Here is a 14,695-nt window from a genome sequence, read left to right on the forward strand (position 1 = left end):
TTTCTGTTGCCCTGGTTCCCTAAGGTTAAAAGCAAAGACAGAAAAGGAACTACCTGCTTCTAGGTACTTCCTGTGACCAATCTATTTTGTGGTTAACGTACAAGGTGTATGCTGTGCAGCTGGAGTGTCAGCCTCATTATTAAAGCATCTAAGAACACTGAGGAGCTCCTCTCCCTGTTATATTTTTGTTGTGTTACTCAACAAAATCCTCCACCAGTATTTAAAAAGCATGTACCAAATGATCCAGCAGTTCTACTAGGGATTTGCTCCTCTTTTCTTGAATATATTGCCCCAAATCCTGTACGTACACAATTATCTCATGCATCATTTTCAGTCCTAGCAAAACATTGGAAACCACCTCGGTGTCTTTCATTGGACCATAGAATGTATTGTGTAGCTTTTCAAGGGAGTGAGACAGATTCATATGTGCTGAAACGGAGTGATCTCCATGATACTTAAGTGGAAAAAGGTACAAAGCAGTGTACAGAGCATGCTGTCACTTGGGGTTAGGCTGGGTGAGGGAGGAAGAGGTGGATACGCTTGTGCTTCTATGTGCTCAGAATACTTTGGAAAACAGAAGAGGCTGATGTCAGTGGTTGCATTCTTCAAAAGGAATCACTCTCTAGGGCCGGGGGGAAGGGAGACTTATTCTTAATACCTTTTTGTACTCTTTGAGTGTGCTTTAATCATATGAGTATGTTAGCTATTTGAAAATAGATATGTATATATATTTTTTCTTTTTGTAAAGCAAATCTTCCAAACCTAAAAGCAAAGCTTCCTGTACAAGTGCCCCTTGCAAAATTCGGCAAACATGTCTGTCCACAGCATGGCATATAGAGGATTTCTACTCTGACCATGGAGTGGTAATGGTAGCCAGGTTATAGAGCAGAGTTTCCCAGCCTTGGCACTGTTGACATACTGGGCTGGGTGGTCCTTAGTCTTGGAGCTGTCCTGCCATTAGCAGGTGTCTAGTAGCATCCCCGGGGCTGTGCCAGCCAGGAATGTCTCCAGGTGTAGCCTGCCCCCACCACTGCGGGAGTGGGACGGGGACGGGGGTCGCACTGGTTGAGCAGCACTGTTAGGCCTCTGGAGTTCTCCATGATGGTGTTTCTGTGGGTGGTTAGAGCCTAGGTGTGTGTTTATACACATCCTTATCTAAAAGCATTCTGCGCACACTTAGGAACAAATAGGATTACAGGATTGTGTGAAGTGAAAGGACAGTGATCCATTCCCCGTTTCATTAAACTCTCCACAGAATAAAAACTGATCACGTGGTGTGTGGTGTGTTTCTGCTGGCATTTACTGTGGGTGCACAAACCTAAATACATAACCATTTTAATAAAAATGAGACCTTGCTGTGCTGAATGTTTTGCAGCTTTTTTTTAAACCTTACCAGATGGTAGACGTCTTTCCATATCAGTGTATATTGACCTGTCTCCCTAAAAGCTTTTGGTTACGTGTCTGGTACGTGAATGTAGTCTCATAAAGTTTTTCAAGCGATACAGATTAAGCAGTTCACTTTGTTCCATTTAATTCTTTGTGTCAGTCAGGAAAAGAGAAACCATACTAAATATTTCAACAGAGATAAATTAATATAGAAAGTTGATCAAATAGGTATTGGGCTGAAAAAAAGCCTACTAGGGGAACACAGATAACACTAAACAATGACCACGGCCTGAGTCTGGAAGGCTGGGTCAGGGGAGGCCAGGACACTGAAACCTATCACTTGGAGGACAGGCACCCTCTGCTGTTGGTCCCTGTGGGACCCGCAGAGCTGGTTGGAGGAGCCCCGAAAGACCAGGGTCTTAGCCCAGAGACAGCTCTCACTGCCAGGACGGGGGCCTCGGGCCAGAGTGACCCTGATGGGAACAGAAAGCAAAGGGGAAGGAAAGAGGGCCTCCTTTCACCTTTTTATTTTTTATTGCGATTGTGCAGTCAGCTCAGCAACTTAAGTCTTCAGCTGTACAATATTCAGGTGGTACTGTGATTGAATTCAAGAAATGAATAATTAATACTGCTGTCAGAGGATCTATGGCTCATTTAGATACCCTGACTGATGGGAACAGAGTTTTTGTGCAGAGGAAGTCTGTCTTGCCCCGGTCCAGAGCGGGCTGTGCGGGTGCTGGGTAGTGAGCTCCAAGCCCACCTTTCCTGCTCTGCTTTGGATCCTGGCGCTGGCATCCGTGAACTGCGTGTTTCCTCTGTCAGCTGGCTTCCTGTTAGGCGCCAGGGGAGGACACAGGAGAGAGCCTGAAAGGCAGAGAGAAAGACTGCGTCCTTCCTGTTTGCCTCTGTTCTGTCTGCTCCCCTCTGGTGGTTGCCCTTCATCCTGGCATCAGCAGTGGGTCCCGGCCTCCAGGTTTTGGGGGCACCCCCAGCATCAGCCTCACTGCAGCCCCTCCTCAGAGACCTGGGTTCAGTTCTGGAACCCTCTTCCTCCGAGCCTCTCGATCTGATCAGCTACGGCTTTCTTCCGTTGTCCCCCAGCCTTCAGGGGAAAAGGCACTAAGCCTCACCTAACACAGAGGCAGTGTCTGCTCCCGCAGTCATTGCCTCTGTGTTTGTTCGGGTTCCTCTTTTAAAACTTTTTCCAGTCCAGTGAGACCTGTTTAACCGATTTCCTATATTAAATTCTTTGTTAAAATACCTAGTGTGGTGTTTTTTTTCCCCAGCTTTTCCCTAATTTTCCAGTCCCCACCTTCATCCCCAGAGTCACCGTGAGCAGTAGTTTGACATGTCTCCCCCCACACCTCCTCCTGTCCATTACTGCCTGTCCACGGCCTCCGTCAGGGAGATCCTCTCGGGCTGTACCCCGGCTCCCATTTCGAGGCCCCAGCCTTTCTTCTGACCGCATTTGCCCACCCTGTACAGTGAACGCGCCTTTTATGTAACTGTGTAGGATTTGAACTGATTCACCTAATGTCATCTTCTTTACTAATTTAGATTTTGTGCTTTGCATATTTTTGCAGCCAATGCCTTTTTCATTTTCTCATATCTCATATGTCTTAAAAACACTTTTAAAAGCATGAAGTTTTGCCATTTCAAACTATGTGGATGGACCTGGAGGGGGTTATGCTTAGTGAAATAAGTTAGAGAGAGGCAAACACTGTACGTTACCACTTTTACGAGGAATCTGAAAAATAAACGAATGTACCAGAACAGAAATAGATGGACACAGAGAGCAGACTGGTGGTTACCAGGAGTGGGAGGCGGGCAGCAAAGACAGGGGTGGGGATTCAGAGACAGACACCACGTGGGTAACAGTAAAGCTACGAGAACATATTGTATAGCACAGGGGATGTAGCCAGTAGTTTATAATAACTTTAAATGGAGCATCCTCTATAAAAATACTGAGTCACTGTTGTATACCTGGAACTGTCAGTTGTATTGCAATATAAATAAATAAGCAAACATTCATTGTATAATACTTCCAGATTTACAGAAAAGTTGCAACGCTCATTCCTTCAACAAACAGATGAGCACCAGTTTGTTTGAGGCGCCTGCCCACCTTGCTCTGAGTTTAGTGAGGAGTGTCTGGCAGGTGACTGGGCGTCAGTCTTCAGAGGGGAACATGCATGGGAGCTGAGCTGCAGGGCTCAGAGAAGCAGCTGGTATGAGCACCCCAAGGAGAGAATTCAATGTGTCTGAAGAGTGATGAGGAGGCCGGAGGGGCAGGATGAGGAGGGCAGGGCTGCACGGGGTCCAGTCCCGGAACCGGGCCCCTCTTTCTCGGGTCTCCAGGAAGCCACTGGAGGGGTGAAGACACAGGCAGTTTCCAGGGCTGTCTGGGGAGCCGGTGGTAGGGGCATGGGAGAAGGCAGAGGCTTGGGGTCATGTGGAGGAGGCGTGACCGTGGAGGAAGGTTGGGTGGGTGTGCATCCCTTCTGATGCTTGGGATAAGGAGTGAGGAAAGAGGGAGTTGCGGCTGGCTACCAGTTTCGCTGTAACTGCAGGATGGTGCTGCTGCTTACCAGGGAAGAAGGCAGGTGGGGGGGAATCCTGAATTGAGCTTTTGTTGCAGGTTAGGGTGTCTGTGAAGTGGATGTGAAAATCTATGGGAATATTATGCCTTCTGAATCTTAACATATATGTTCCAGTTTTTATGCTAGGGACAATTTAGATGGAATGTTTTCAAGCCTTTAAATCGTCTTTCTTAATGTGTTCCCCCCAAAGGCCGCTAGATGTCACTGTTCACACAGGAGTCTGAGCAGCAGGCGGTGCGATGAGCTCGGGCGCGGGTGCGGGAGAGGGCCCCGGAGGAGGGCGGTCTCCCCCAGGGGCCCGGTCTGACCGGAGGGGGTCAGCCGCGCTTTGGTGTGGTCTTCAGACACGCAAGTCATGATGACGCAGCTTCACACGAGAAAACCGTGGACAGCCTTCCGTTTGACATGATGCTTGCACTGGGTCTCAAAGGCTGTGAGGAGGTCCAGGTGGGGGCTCGGGGCCCCAGGCAGAAGGAGCGGCCTGGAGAAGGCCGCAGGCTCCGCCGCTCACGGGCGGAAGTGAAAAGGGAGCAGCTCCCTGGCGTGAGGCTCGGTTGGCGCTCGGAGAAGCACCGTTTCTCCTGGGCAGGTCTGGCGTCCTTGCCCCCCCGCCCCAACCTCGATGCCGGGCATCTCGGGTGGTCCTAAAGGCAGCAGGGACGCGCCGGAGTGCCCGTGGCTGAGATCCCTTCCCAGAGCGCGGCCCAGTGGTGAGGAGTGGGAGGCGCCCCGTGTCTGTGCCCACCCCCAGCTTGCGCTTGAGTACACGGCGGTATTGGTGCCTCGGCTGATGATCCCAGCGTGAGTAGACATCGGTGCGACTTCCCAGAGTAGGTAAATGAACGTAAAAGCAAGGCCATCTGATTGGGCTAATGATACTGCCGTAAAACTAAAGCGAAACTCGCTTAAACTTCCCCAAAAACCAGGATTCAGATGCACTAGCGCAGGGACTGATGGCGGCTGACCTACCAAACAGCGAGTAGACTGTGTGGCGGCGGTAGACGCACCAGCTCTCCATCAGGGATAAATGGGCAATAAATGGGGTTTCAGAAGTTGTGCGTTTTTTAATTCTTTGTAATTGCCTGACATGGCTATACCTTCTTTTTTTTTCCAGACAATTTATGAAAACCGAATATACAGCCTTAAAATAGAATGTGGACCTAAATACCCAGAAGCACCCCCCTTTGTAAGATTTGTAACAAAAATTAATATGAATGGAGTTAATAGTTCTAATGGAGTGGTAAGTTGTTTCTGCTGCCCCTCCTTGTCCCCTGGGGCTCCCCGAAAATTCTTTGTGCTGGAGTGTCAGGGGCACTTGGGGCCTGATCCTGTGTTCTCCTTGATTACTGGGTGATGACATGGACTGCAGGGCGCGCATGCGCAGTCGTAGAGCGAGGGTTTCCTAGTTGCGTTTAAGCACAACTTGTGCGGCGTCTGCTCTGGCCTGTTGCCACTCAGCCTGTGCCAGCCACTCGGAGACAAGAGTTCCTGCAGCCCACCTGCTGCCACCCCGAAGAGGTGGGGATGGGGAACCGAGGCAGAGGGGAGAGACCTTCCCCAAAGCCACACTTGTCTTCACGGGCCTTGTTTGTGGGCCATGGGTATACAATACTTTTTCCTTGGGACGGCCTTGCTTTTTTAACTTACTTTTACCACCGTCTTCACGACCATAAACGGAAACCAGTCTCATTTGTCGTAAGAAGGCAATAAATGGCAGCACTACAGCGTGTACCATAAAAGCCCAGCAGAGCTGTTAAATTCTTCTCCGTACGCCGCTTGCCAGAGACTTTGGAGCGTCTGAGGCCGCTGTCTTGGCCAGGGGAGTGGCAAGTGTTAAAGGGTGCTTGCACACTAGCATCATAGGAGCTCCTAAGCCCTCTGTTTTGAGGTATTCAGAAGACTGGGATGGAAGCTGAGAAGAGCTGAGCCTGTTGCTCGGGTCAGTGTTGCCTCTGAGGCCCACCTGCCTGAACCCAGGAGAAGCTCCCACTTGGGGGTGTTTCTCCCAGGGGTGCTGTGCTGACTTGAGAGGGCGTGGCTCGGGCAGGCCCTGGTCTGCAGAGCCGGGGTCCGGGCTGCCATTGCTTTGTTCTCCCTACTGCCCTGAGCGGTGGCCACCACCTGGGCACAGAGTGGCTGCAGCCGGCCCAGGAGCAGGTGAGGTCGTCATTTCATAGCCAGCTGAATCTCACCAGGTGTCGGTGCCTTGTCTGTAAAAGCGGCTTTTACTTATGCGTAATTTCCTCCTTCCACACCGTGAGGGTTTGGGACCCAGAAAGGGGAAAGCAGACTAATGGGAGGGAGAGAACCCTGTGGGCATTCCGTATGTCAGATCCCACCAGTTGATCGGCATGTTCAACCTGAAAAATGCTTCTTACTCACTTTTCTGCTGTAGCTTAGCTCCAGCACACAGCTTTCCTTTTGTTTGAGAGCCTGACAGTAATTTGTTTTGTCTTTGCCTTTCTGTAGGTGGACCCAAGAGCCATATCAGTGCTAGCAAAATGGCAGAATTCGTATAGCATCAAAGTTGTCCTGCAAGAGCTTCGGCGCCTAATGATGTCTAAAGAAAATATGAAACTCCCTCAGCCACCTGAAGGACAGTGTTACAGCAATTAATCAAAAAGAAAAACCACAGGCCCTCCCCTGCCTCCCGTTCGATTTAAGCCGTCTTCATTTTCCACAGTAGTAAATTTTCTAGATTCATCTTGTAGACCTCAAAGTACTGGAAAGAAAGCTCCCATTCAAAGGCAGTTTATCTTAAGATACTGTAAATGATACTAATTTTTTCGTCCATTTGAAATATATAAGTTGTGCTATAACAAATCATCCTGTCAAGTGTAACCACTGTCCCCATAGTTGAACTTCTGGGATCAAGAAAGTTATATTTAAATTGATTCCCATCCTAACCGGTGGGGCACATCTAACTCAACTGTGAAAAGACACATCACACAATCACCTTGCTGCTGATTCCATGGCCTGGGGTCTCTGCCTTCTCCCCCCTCCCCTCCCCCTCCCTGCAACAGCCCTCCAGCTTGGGGTGGCTTATTAGAGTAGACGTGAAGGTTTCAGGTCACAGCCTGGGGGACCCTGCTGGTGTGTGGGGTGCTCTGTCCGCACCCCAGGTCTCTCTAAGTCTTAAGTGACGCCCCCCCTTCCAAGCCATCAGTCCTCCCCTCGCCCCACTGCCGCCCTTGGCCAAGGCATAGATTGTAGCCCCTCTGCTCCCCTCTGAAATTGGCCTTCGGTGAGGAATTCAGGGCTTTCCCCCATCTCTTCTCCCCCCACCTTAATCGAGGGGTGCTGCTTTTTCCTCCTCCTCCTCAAGTCCCTTTCTGCACCACCACCACCCAACACTTCCCACGACGCTTCCTTGCTTTGGCCAGAAGCCATCAGGTAAGGTTGGAAAGAGTCTCTGACCTCCCCTCATTTAGTCTTGGAACCATAATTTACTCTCCACCAGCCTGGGAAATGAACACTGGGTTCTCAGCCTTGCCACCCTCTGCTGTCATCATCAGCTGATGCATTTCTTTAGCTCAGGTTCGAAAAGGTGAACAGAATAGTCACCAGGGTTACTCAGACCTGCCAGCTCGCAACCTCCTTGGTGGTTAAACTTGGAGAAAGGCCACAGAAGACACTTGTGAGCACACTCGGTAGCTCTGAATGAATTGCTTTCTTTACCTGCAGAGGCTCTGGCCTTTAAAGTTGCAGAAGTCTTAAACAGGGCTCTCACTGGGTCATCCCTTCAGTCCGTTCGGGCCTAGTTCGCAAGCTGACACCTGGGGCAGAAGGAGCCTGGAATCCGGTGCGTACTTTGGTTCTGGTGCTGCTGCTTCTCCCGGCCCTCAGCAGGGATTATGAAAGAACTCGGCGTGCACGGCAGACCCCCGAAATTCCTGGCAAATCGCTGCGTTTTTCCACTTTTCTGTTCAGGACCACTAAATGCTGAGATGTGGATGCATACCGAAATAAAATCAATTCATTGTGTTCCAAGGGTTTTTTTTTTTTTTTTAGTGTCTGTGTAAAACCACCTTTAGAAGCAGCAACTATCAAGTCTGAAAAGCAATTGATGTTTCCATTAATCTTTTTCTGGGGGAAACCTTAGTTCTAAGGGTTTAACATCCTGTAAGTAAAGTTTAACATAACAGTATTCCATAAGCAGCCTTTTTACTGTCAGACCATTGCCTGATTTTAATATAATAAAAAGAAGTGTGCATTACTATTTAAGAAGCTGTGCTCTTCTTCCTCAGCATGTAATTTACTCAGGATTAGAACTTAATTTCTTAGATGCTTTGGTATTCAATTTGACTTCCAAAAGCAGGGGTCGGGGAACTTTTCCTACAGTGGGTCCAAGTTAGTAAACATTTAGGCTTGTTTTTTTTTTTGGCTTGTGAGATCTTCAGTTGCACCCAGGCCCTCAGCAGTGAGAGCACAGAGTCCTAACCACTCGACGGCCAGAGAATTCCCAACTATTTAAGCTTTATTGGCTAAGAGGCAAAATCAAATTATGTATGTGTTTATTTAACGAGAAAACAATTTCCATAATTGTTGGATGAAATTCAAAACATCCTAATTGAGTACAGTTCTTTGTAATGTTAACAGATACACTGAGAAGAATGGAATGCTTTTTTTTAGGGGATAACATGTAATTGGGATTCAAAGTTAGTATTCCCTGTTATCAGATCAATTTCAGATGTTCCTCTGTATAGATCGTTCCTCTTTTGAGGGGCCAAACAGAACTAGGCAGTGGACCAGATCTGGCCCATGGACCATAGTTTTCCAGTTCAGTTCAGTCGCTCAGTCATGTCCAACTCTCTGCGACCCCATGAATCACAGCACACCAGGCCTCCCTGTCCATCACCAACTCCTGGAGTTCACTCAAACTCATGTCCACAGAGTCAGTGATGCCATCCAGCCATCTCATTCTCCGTCGTCCCCTTCTCCCGCCCCCAACCTTTCCCAGCGTCAGAGTCTTTTCCAGTGAGTCAACTCATCGCATGAGGTGGCCAGAGTATTGCAGTTTCAGCTTTAGCATCAATCCTTCCAGTGAACACCCAGGATTGATCTTTAGAATGGACTGGTTGGATCTCTTTGCAGTACAAGGGACTCTCAAGAGTCTTCTCCAGCACCACAGTTCAAAAGCATCAATTCTTCGGCGATCAGCTTTCTTCACAGTTCAGCTCTCACATCCATACATGACCACAGGAAAAACCATAGCCTTGACTAGACGGACCTTGGTTGGCAAAGTAATGTCTCTGCCTTTTGATATGCTGTCTAGGTTGGTCATAACTTTCCTTCCAAGGAGTAAGCGTCTTTTAATTTCATGGCTGCAGTCAGCATCCGCAGTGATTTTGGAGCCCAAAAAAATAAAGTCTGACACTGTTTCCACTGTTTTTCCATCTATTTCCCATGAAGTGATGGGACCAGATGCCATGATCTTTGTTTTCTGAATGTTGAGCTTCAAGCCAACCTTTTCACTCTCCTCTTTCACTTTAATCAAGAGGCTTTTTAGTTCCTCTTCACTTTCTGCCATAAGGGTAGTGTCATCTGCATATCTGAGATTATTGATATTTCTCCCAGCAATCTTGATTCCAGCTTGTGCTTCTTCCAGCCCAGCGTTCCTCATGATGTACTCTGCATATAAGTTAAATAAGCAAGGTGACAATATACAGCCTTGACGCACTCCTTTTCCTATTTGGAACCAGTCTGTTGTTCCATGTACAGTTCTGACTGTTGCTTCCTGACCAGCATACAGGTTTCTCAAGAGGCAGGTCAGGTGGTCTGGTATTCCCATCTCTTTCAGAATTTTCCACAGTTTATTGTGATCCACACAGTCAAAGGCTTTGGCTTAGTCAATGAAGCAGAAATAGATGTTTCTCTGGAACTCTCTTGCTTTCTCCATGATCCAGCGGATGTTGGCAATTTGATCTCTGGTTCCTCTGCCTTTTCTAAAACCTGCTTGAACATCTGGGAGTTCACGGTTCACATATTGCTGAAGCCTGGCTTGGAGAATTTTGAGCATGACTTTACTAGCGTGTGAGATAAGTGCAATTGTGCGGTAGTTTGAGCATTCTTTGGCATTCCCTTTCTTTGGGATTGGAATGAAGACTGACCTTTTCCAGTCCTGTGGCCACTGCTGAGTTTTCCAAATTTGCTGGCGTATTGAGTGCAGCACTTTCACAGCATCATCTTTCAAGATTTGAAATAGCTCAACTGGAATTCCATCACCTCCACTAGCTTTGTTTCTAGTGATGCTTTCTAAGGCCCACTTGACTTCACATTCCAAGATGTCTGGCTCTAGGTCAGTGATCACGTTATCGTGACTATCTTGGTCGTGAAGATCTTTTTTGTACAGTTCTGTGTATTCTTGCCACCTCTTCTTAATATCTTCTGCTTCTGTTAGGTCCCTACCATTTCTGTCCTTTATTGAGCCGATCTTTGCATGAAATGTTCTCTTGGAATCTCTAATTTTCTTGAAGAGATCTCTTGTTTTTCCTATTCTGTTGTTTTCCTCTATTTCTTTGCATTGATCGCTGAGGAAGGCTTTCTTATCTCTCCTTGCTATTCTTTGGAACTCTGCATTCAGATGCTTATATCTTTCCTTTTCTCCTTTGCTTTTCGCCTCTCTTCTTTTCACAGCTATTTGTAAGGCCTCCTCAGACAGCCATTTTGCTTTTTTGCATTTCTTTTCCATGGGGATGGTCTTGGTCCCTGTCTCCTGTACAATGTCACGAACCTCCGTCCAGAGTTCATCAGGCACTCTATCTATCAGATCTAGTCCCTTAAATCTATTCCTCACTTCCACTGTATAATCATAAGGGATTTGATTTAGGTTTCCAACCCCTGTCTTAAAAAACAAGCAAAAGAGGGGTAGGGTTTTCCCTTAGATTTTAAAATGTTGCTTTGTGAAACTCAAGCTATTAAGTCTCTGCTAGTAACAACTATTAGTGCTTAGTAGCTGGATTTACGGAGAAGGCAATGGCAAGCCACTCCAGTACTCTTGCCTAGAAAATCCCATGGATGGAGGAGCCTGGTAGGCTGCAGTCCGTGGGGTCGCTAAGGGTCGGAAACGACTGAGCGACTTCACTTTCACCTTTCACTTTCACACATTGGAGAAGGAAATGGCAACCCACTCCAGTGTTCTTGCCTGGAGAATCCCGGAGACGGGGGAGCCTGGTGGGCTTCCGTCTATGGGGTCACGCAGAGTCGGACAAGACTGAAGTGACTTAGCAGCAGCAGCAGCAGCTGGATTTAGTTGTCCATTGGATGGAAAAGAAAAACACAATTCTCCCATGTGCTTCTAGCATTTGAAACAAGGATTTTGCTCAGATGGACAGTGTGTTTTCCATCTACTGTGTGAGGGGTGAGGACGTGTCTGTGGCCATCTTGACTTAGAATTTGCTCTCCCTGCTGTGGTCCCAACTAGCAGCAGGCACCACCCGGGTGTCTGTGCCAGGAGCCAGGTCATCCCTTGGGGCCAGAGCGGACGCCACAGTCTGACCGCTTGGAGGGAGTCGGGTGGTTCGCAGAAGGCCACCTTCCAGAAGGGGCTGCCTGACTCTGCTAAAGGTCCTCATGAGCCCGTCCTCTGGAGGGAGCTGCTGCCTCAAGCTCCCCTGAGAGGGGGTCGGGCCGGGGGCGTCTGCGGACTCCTCACCCTCAGCTCGCAAAGGAGAAAGAGGAGCGGAGCTTCTGACACTGCTTCAGACGCCCCAGGGCACCCCGAGGCGGGCGCAGGGCCAAGCCCACAGGTGCGGCGGCCTCCAGACGCAAGCGGAGGCTCCGCCCCTGGCGCCTCCTCGGTGGCTCCGGGGAGCTGGCCTGGAGCCTCGGCACTCACCCGGAGCCTCCCGGGACAATCTCCGGTCTGAGGTCTGTGGTCACGTCCCACAGTCGTGCGAGTTGCCCCTCGTCTCGGCCGGTCTCAAGCTCACGGCCGGTCTCAAGCTCACGGCCTACACGTAGGGCGGAGAGGAAGCGCTCTTTCGAGGTGCAGAGAGCACCTCTTTAGTGGGGTGGCCCCCGACCCCCAGTCTCTGCCAGGTCCTTGCCCATGAGAGAAGGTCCTTCCGCTGTCACTGTTCACCGTGTGGAGCTGCAGGCCTGACGCTGCTGGGGAGGGAGGCACTCTGACTGACCAACAGCAAACCAGCGAAGGGTCTCTGCTGCCCCATGACCTCTGCCCACGACCTTGTGGGGAGGGCAGCGCCCTTGAGCTGCTTCTCTGCTGAGATAGCTCTGGGGCCCCTGGCGGAGGGGGCGGGGGGCACCGGAGCCCTGCTGCGTCCGGCTGTGAAGCAGCAACATGGGTGTCGGGTCAGCCCCGGCCCTGCCGAGGGCCCGCTCCTCTGGCTGGCGGCCAGCCAGTCCCCGCTGGGCCTCTTGCCCTTCCCACCCCCTCAGCCACGTGGCAAGTGGACACTCAGTCCTCTTCCTTCCCTGGCCTGCACCTGCTCCACAGAACTCTGCGAAGGACTCGGGTCTTGACGTCAAGGATTCACACAGAGAACGTTCTAAGGAAGGGCAGCTTGTGAGAGCATCTTCTTTCCATTTGAGAGAAGATGCTAGGGTGGGCTGTATGGGCCGCACGTGGCTCTGGGCTCTGGGGGTGACAACTGGATGCACCCCCAGAGGCCTCCTCCTGGGGGCTCCATGAAGTTACCTGCTGCCAGCAGAGTGGCTATAGGCAGCCTTGCAAGAGGGGAGGACTTAGCACTCAGCACCAGCCTCGCAGTTGTTGGCCCTGGCACTGGAAGGCACTGGCCACGTCTTTGGGGTTCTGGTGTGTGCCTGACGTGCTGGGAATGTGGGCTCAGTGAATGCCAGATTTTTTTTTAATTGAAATATAGTTGACTTACAGTATTATATTAATTTTAGGTGTAATCTTTCTGATACAGAGTTTTATGTGAGATCTCCCAACATTAGTGTGCACACGCATTTTTTTTTTTTCATTCCCTCATAGAACAGGAGCACTGTCGCAGCTTGCTGGCTGCAGCTGAGGCCTCAGGATGGGAAGCTCCATCACCAGCTGTACCTTCTCCCCAGATTGTCATCATGGTGGCCTTTGACCCCTGGGAGGCCTGCAGTCCTGGAAACTCTACCCAGGGGCATGTGGTGGGTGCTCAGAGCGTGGGCAGGACCCCTGTGGCCCAGGTGGAAGGTGCCGAGTAACGGGGTGGCCGCAGGGTCCCCAAGAAACAGACCCACATTTTATTGAGTCTGAGATCCTGTCCTCTGTGAGATGCACTGTTATTTTATGCACTTCCAAGAAAAAAATGTTGCCAATTATAAAGATGCCACTGATTGTATGGAATGTCCCAGTTCCAGAAATGTTAAGATATTAAAAAGTGAACATTTTAGGTTTGATGAGAAGGAGAGAGTCTTGTCTACAAGGCATTGGTGGTTTAGTGGTAGAATTCTTGCCTCCCACGAGGGAGACACAGGTTCAATGCCCCGCCAATGTATGTACTCTGAACTTGCCAGGTGGCGCTAGTGGTAAAGAACCTGCCTGCCAATGCAGGAAACGTTAGAGACTTGGGTCTGATCCCTGAGTCGGGAAGATCCCCTGGAGGAGAGCGTGGCCACCCACACCAGTATTCTTGCCTGGAGAATCCCATGGCAGAGGCCCCTGGCGGGCTACAGTCCACGGGGTCGCAGAGTCGGACACGACTGAAGCGACTTGGCACAGCACACACACAGAGTATCTCAGCGGTTGTGATAAGCGCAGGGGCGGCCGCCACCCCAGCAGTGAAGGTCAGAGACCACATCAGCTCCCGTGCTAAAAGAATTAACCTCGCCTTACACTAGTGATGAGGACTCTGAGCTGGAGACCCCACTTTTCCTTTCACCAAAGAGAGACTACAGGAACCTAGACAGCGCTTCAAACAGCAGCAGGGACAGAAGGAAGGCGAGGTTCCCTCCCTCGCCTGACCCCGCCCCTCAAGGCGAGGCCCTTCCGAGGTCCGCGCGCGCCGTGGCCGGCTCCCATCTTTCTCTCTCTGTTTGCTCTATTTTTTTTTTTCCAGTTAGCATAAAAGGGCGTGTGGCCTCCACTCCGTTCTTCCCCAGACACGTCTTTCACCAACGGGACCTTCAAGGCCCCTGGACAGCTGCTGAGCGCCCAGTACACCGCGTGCCACCGCAGGGACCAGGGCCTCCCTGGAGACGCCGAGGGCACCCCTGACGCTCCGCCCGGCCCAGCGGCCTCAGCGCACCGCGGAGCGCACCCCGAGGGAACGCCTAGAAGCAGACTTCTCGGGCCAAGGACACGGGCACTTTTAATCTTGTCATTTTCAAACTGCCTCCAAACGAATAAGTACCAAACCCGCCCTCCCGCCAACAGCGCGAGATGGTTCCTTGCGTTCCCTTCCCTTTATCTGCGCGCACGCGTCCTTGCCCGCCCAGCTTCGAGCTGAATCTTGCTATTTCATGGATTCTGTGCACTTTCTCACGTGTGACGCCGAGTGTCTTTTCTCGCGCTGAGAAGCCCTTTGAGCCCTCTCAATTACGTCATCCTTGTTCCTTTTCCCTCCTGATTTGTACGAGTGCCTCGCACACAGGCATCCTCGCCGTCTGAGACGGTCGGTCAGCTGAAGCATAAACACATGGCTCTTGTGTGGCTCAGCGCGGGCAGCGACGGGTGGCCGCCCTCACCAGCCACCGCGGGCCCTTGTGATGCAAGGAGCTCAGATCAGAAGCTCTCCCTGGTGGTCGGC

General features: G+C 50.4%; 1 protein-coding gene across 3 annotated transcripts in view; it reads left to right on the forward strand.

Annotated features, from left to right (window-relative positions):
* The window catches only part of UBE2V1 (ubiquitin conjugating enzyme E2 V1), a 30,331-nt gene extending 22,358 nt beyond the window's left edge, over positions 1-7,973 (forward strand). For all 3 annotated transcript variants that reach the window (XM_055393422.2, XM_088843684.1, XM_088843685.1), the window contains 2 exons: positions 5,098-5,223; positions 6,453-7,973. In XM_055393422.2, the coding sequence (XP_055249397.1) occupies positions 5,098-5,223; positions 6,453-6,599 (273 nt within the window). In that variant the 3' untranslated portion in view covers positions 6,600-7,973. The remainder of the gene's footprint in view (positions 1-5,097; positions 5,224-6,452) is intronic.
* Positions 7,974-14,695: the final 6,722 nt, after the last annotated feature.

The sequence above is a fragment of the Moschus berezovskii genome, chromosome 15, assembly GCF_049115385.1.
Source record: "Moschus berezovskii isolate FMDL1 chromosome 15, NW_MosBer_1.0, whole genome shotgun sequence".
NCBI classification, from domain to species: Eukaryota; Metazoa; Chordata; class Mammalia; order Artiodactyla; family Moschidae; genus Moschus; species Moschus berezovskii.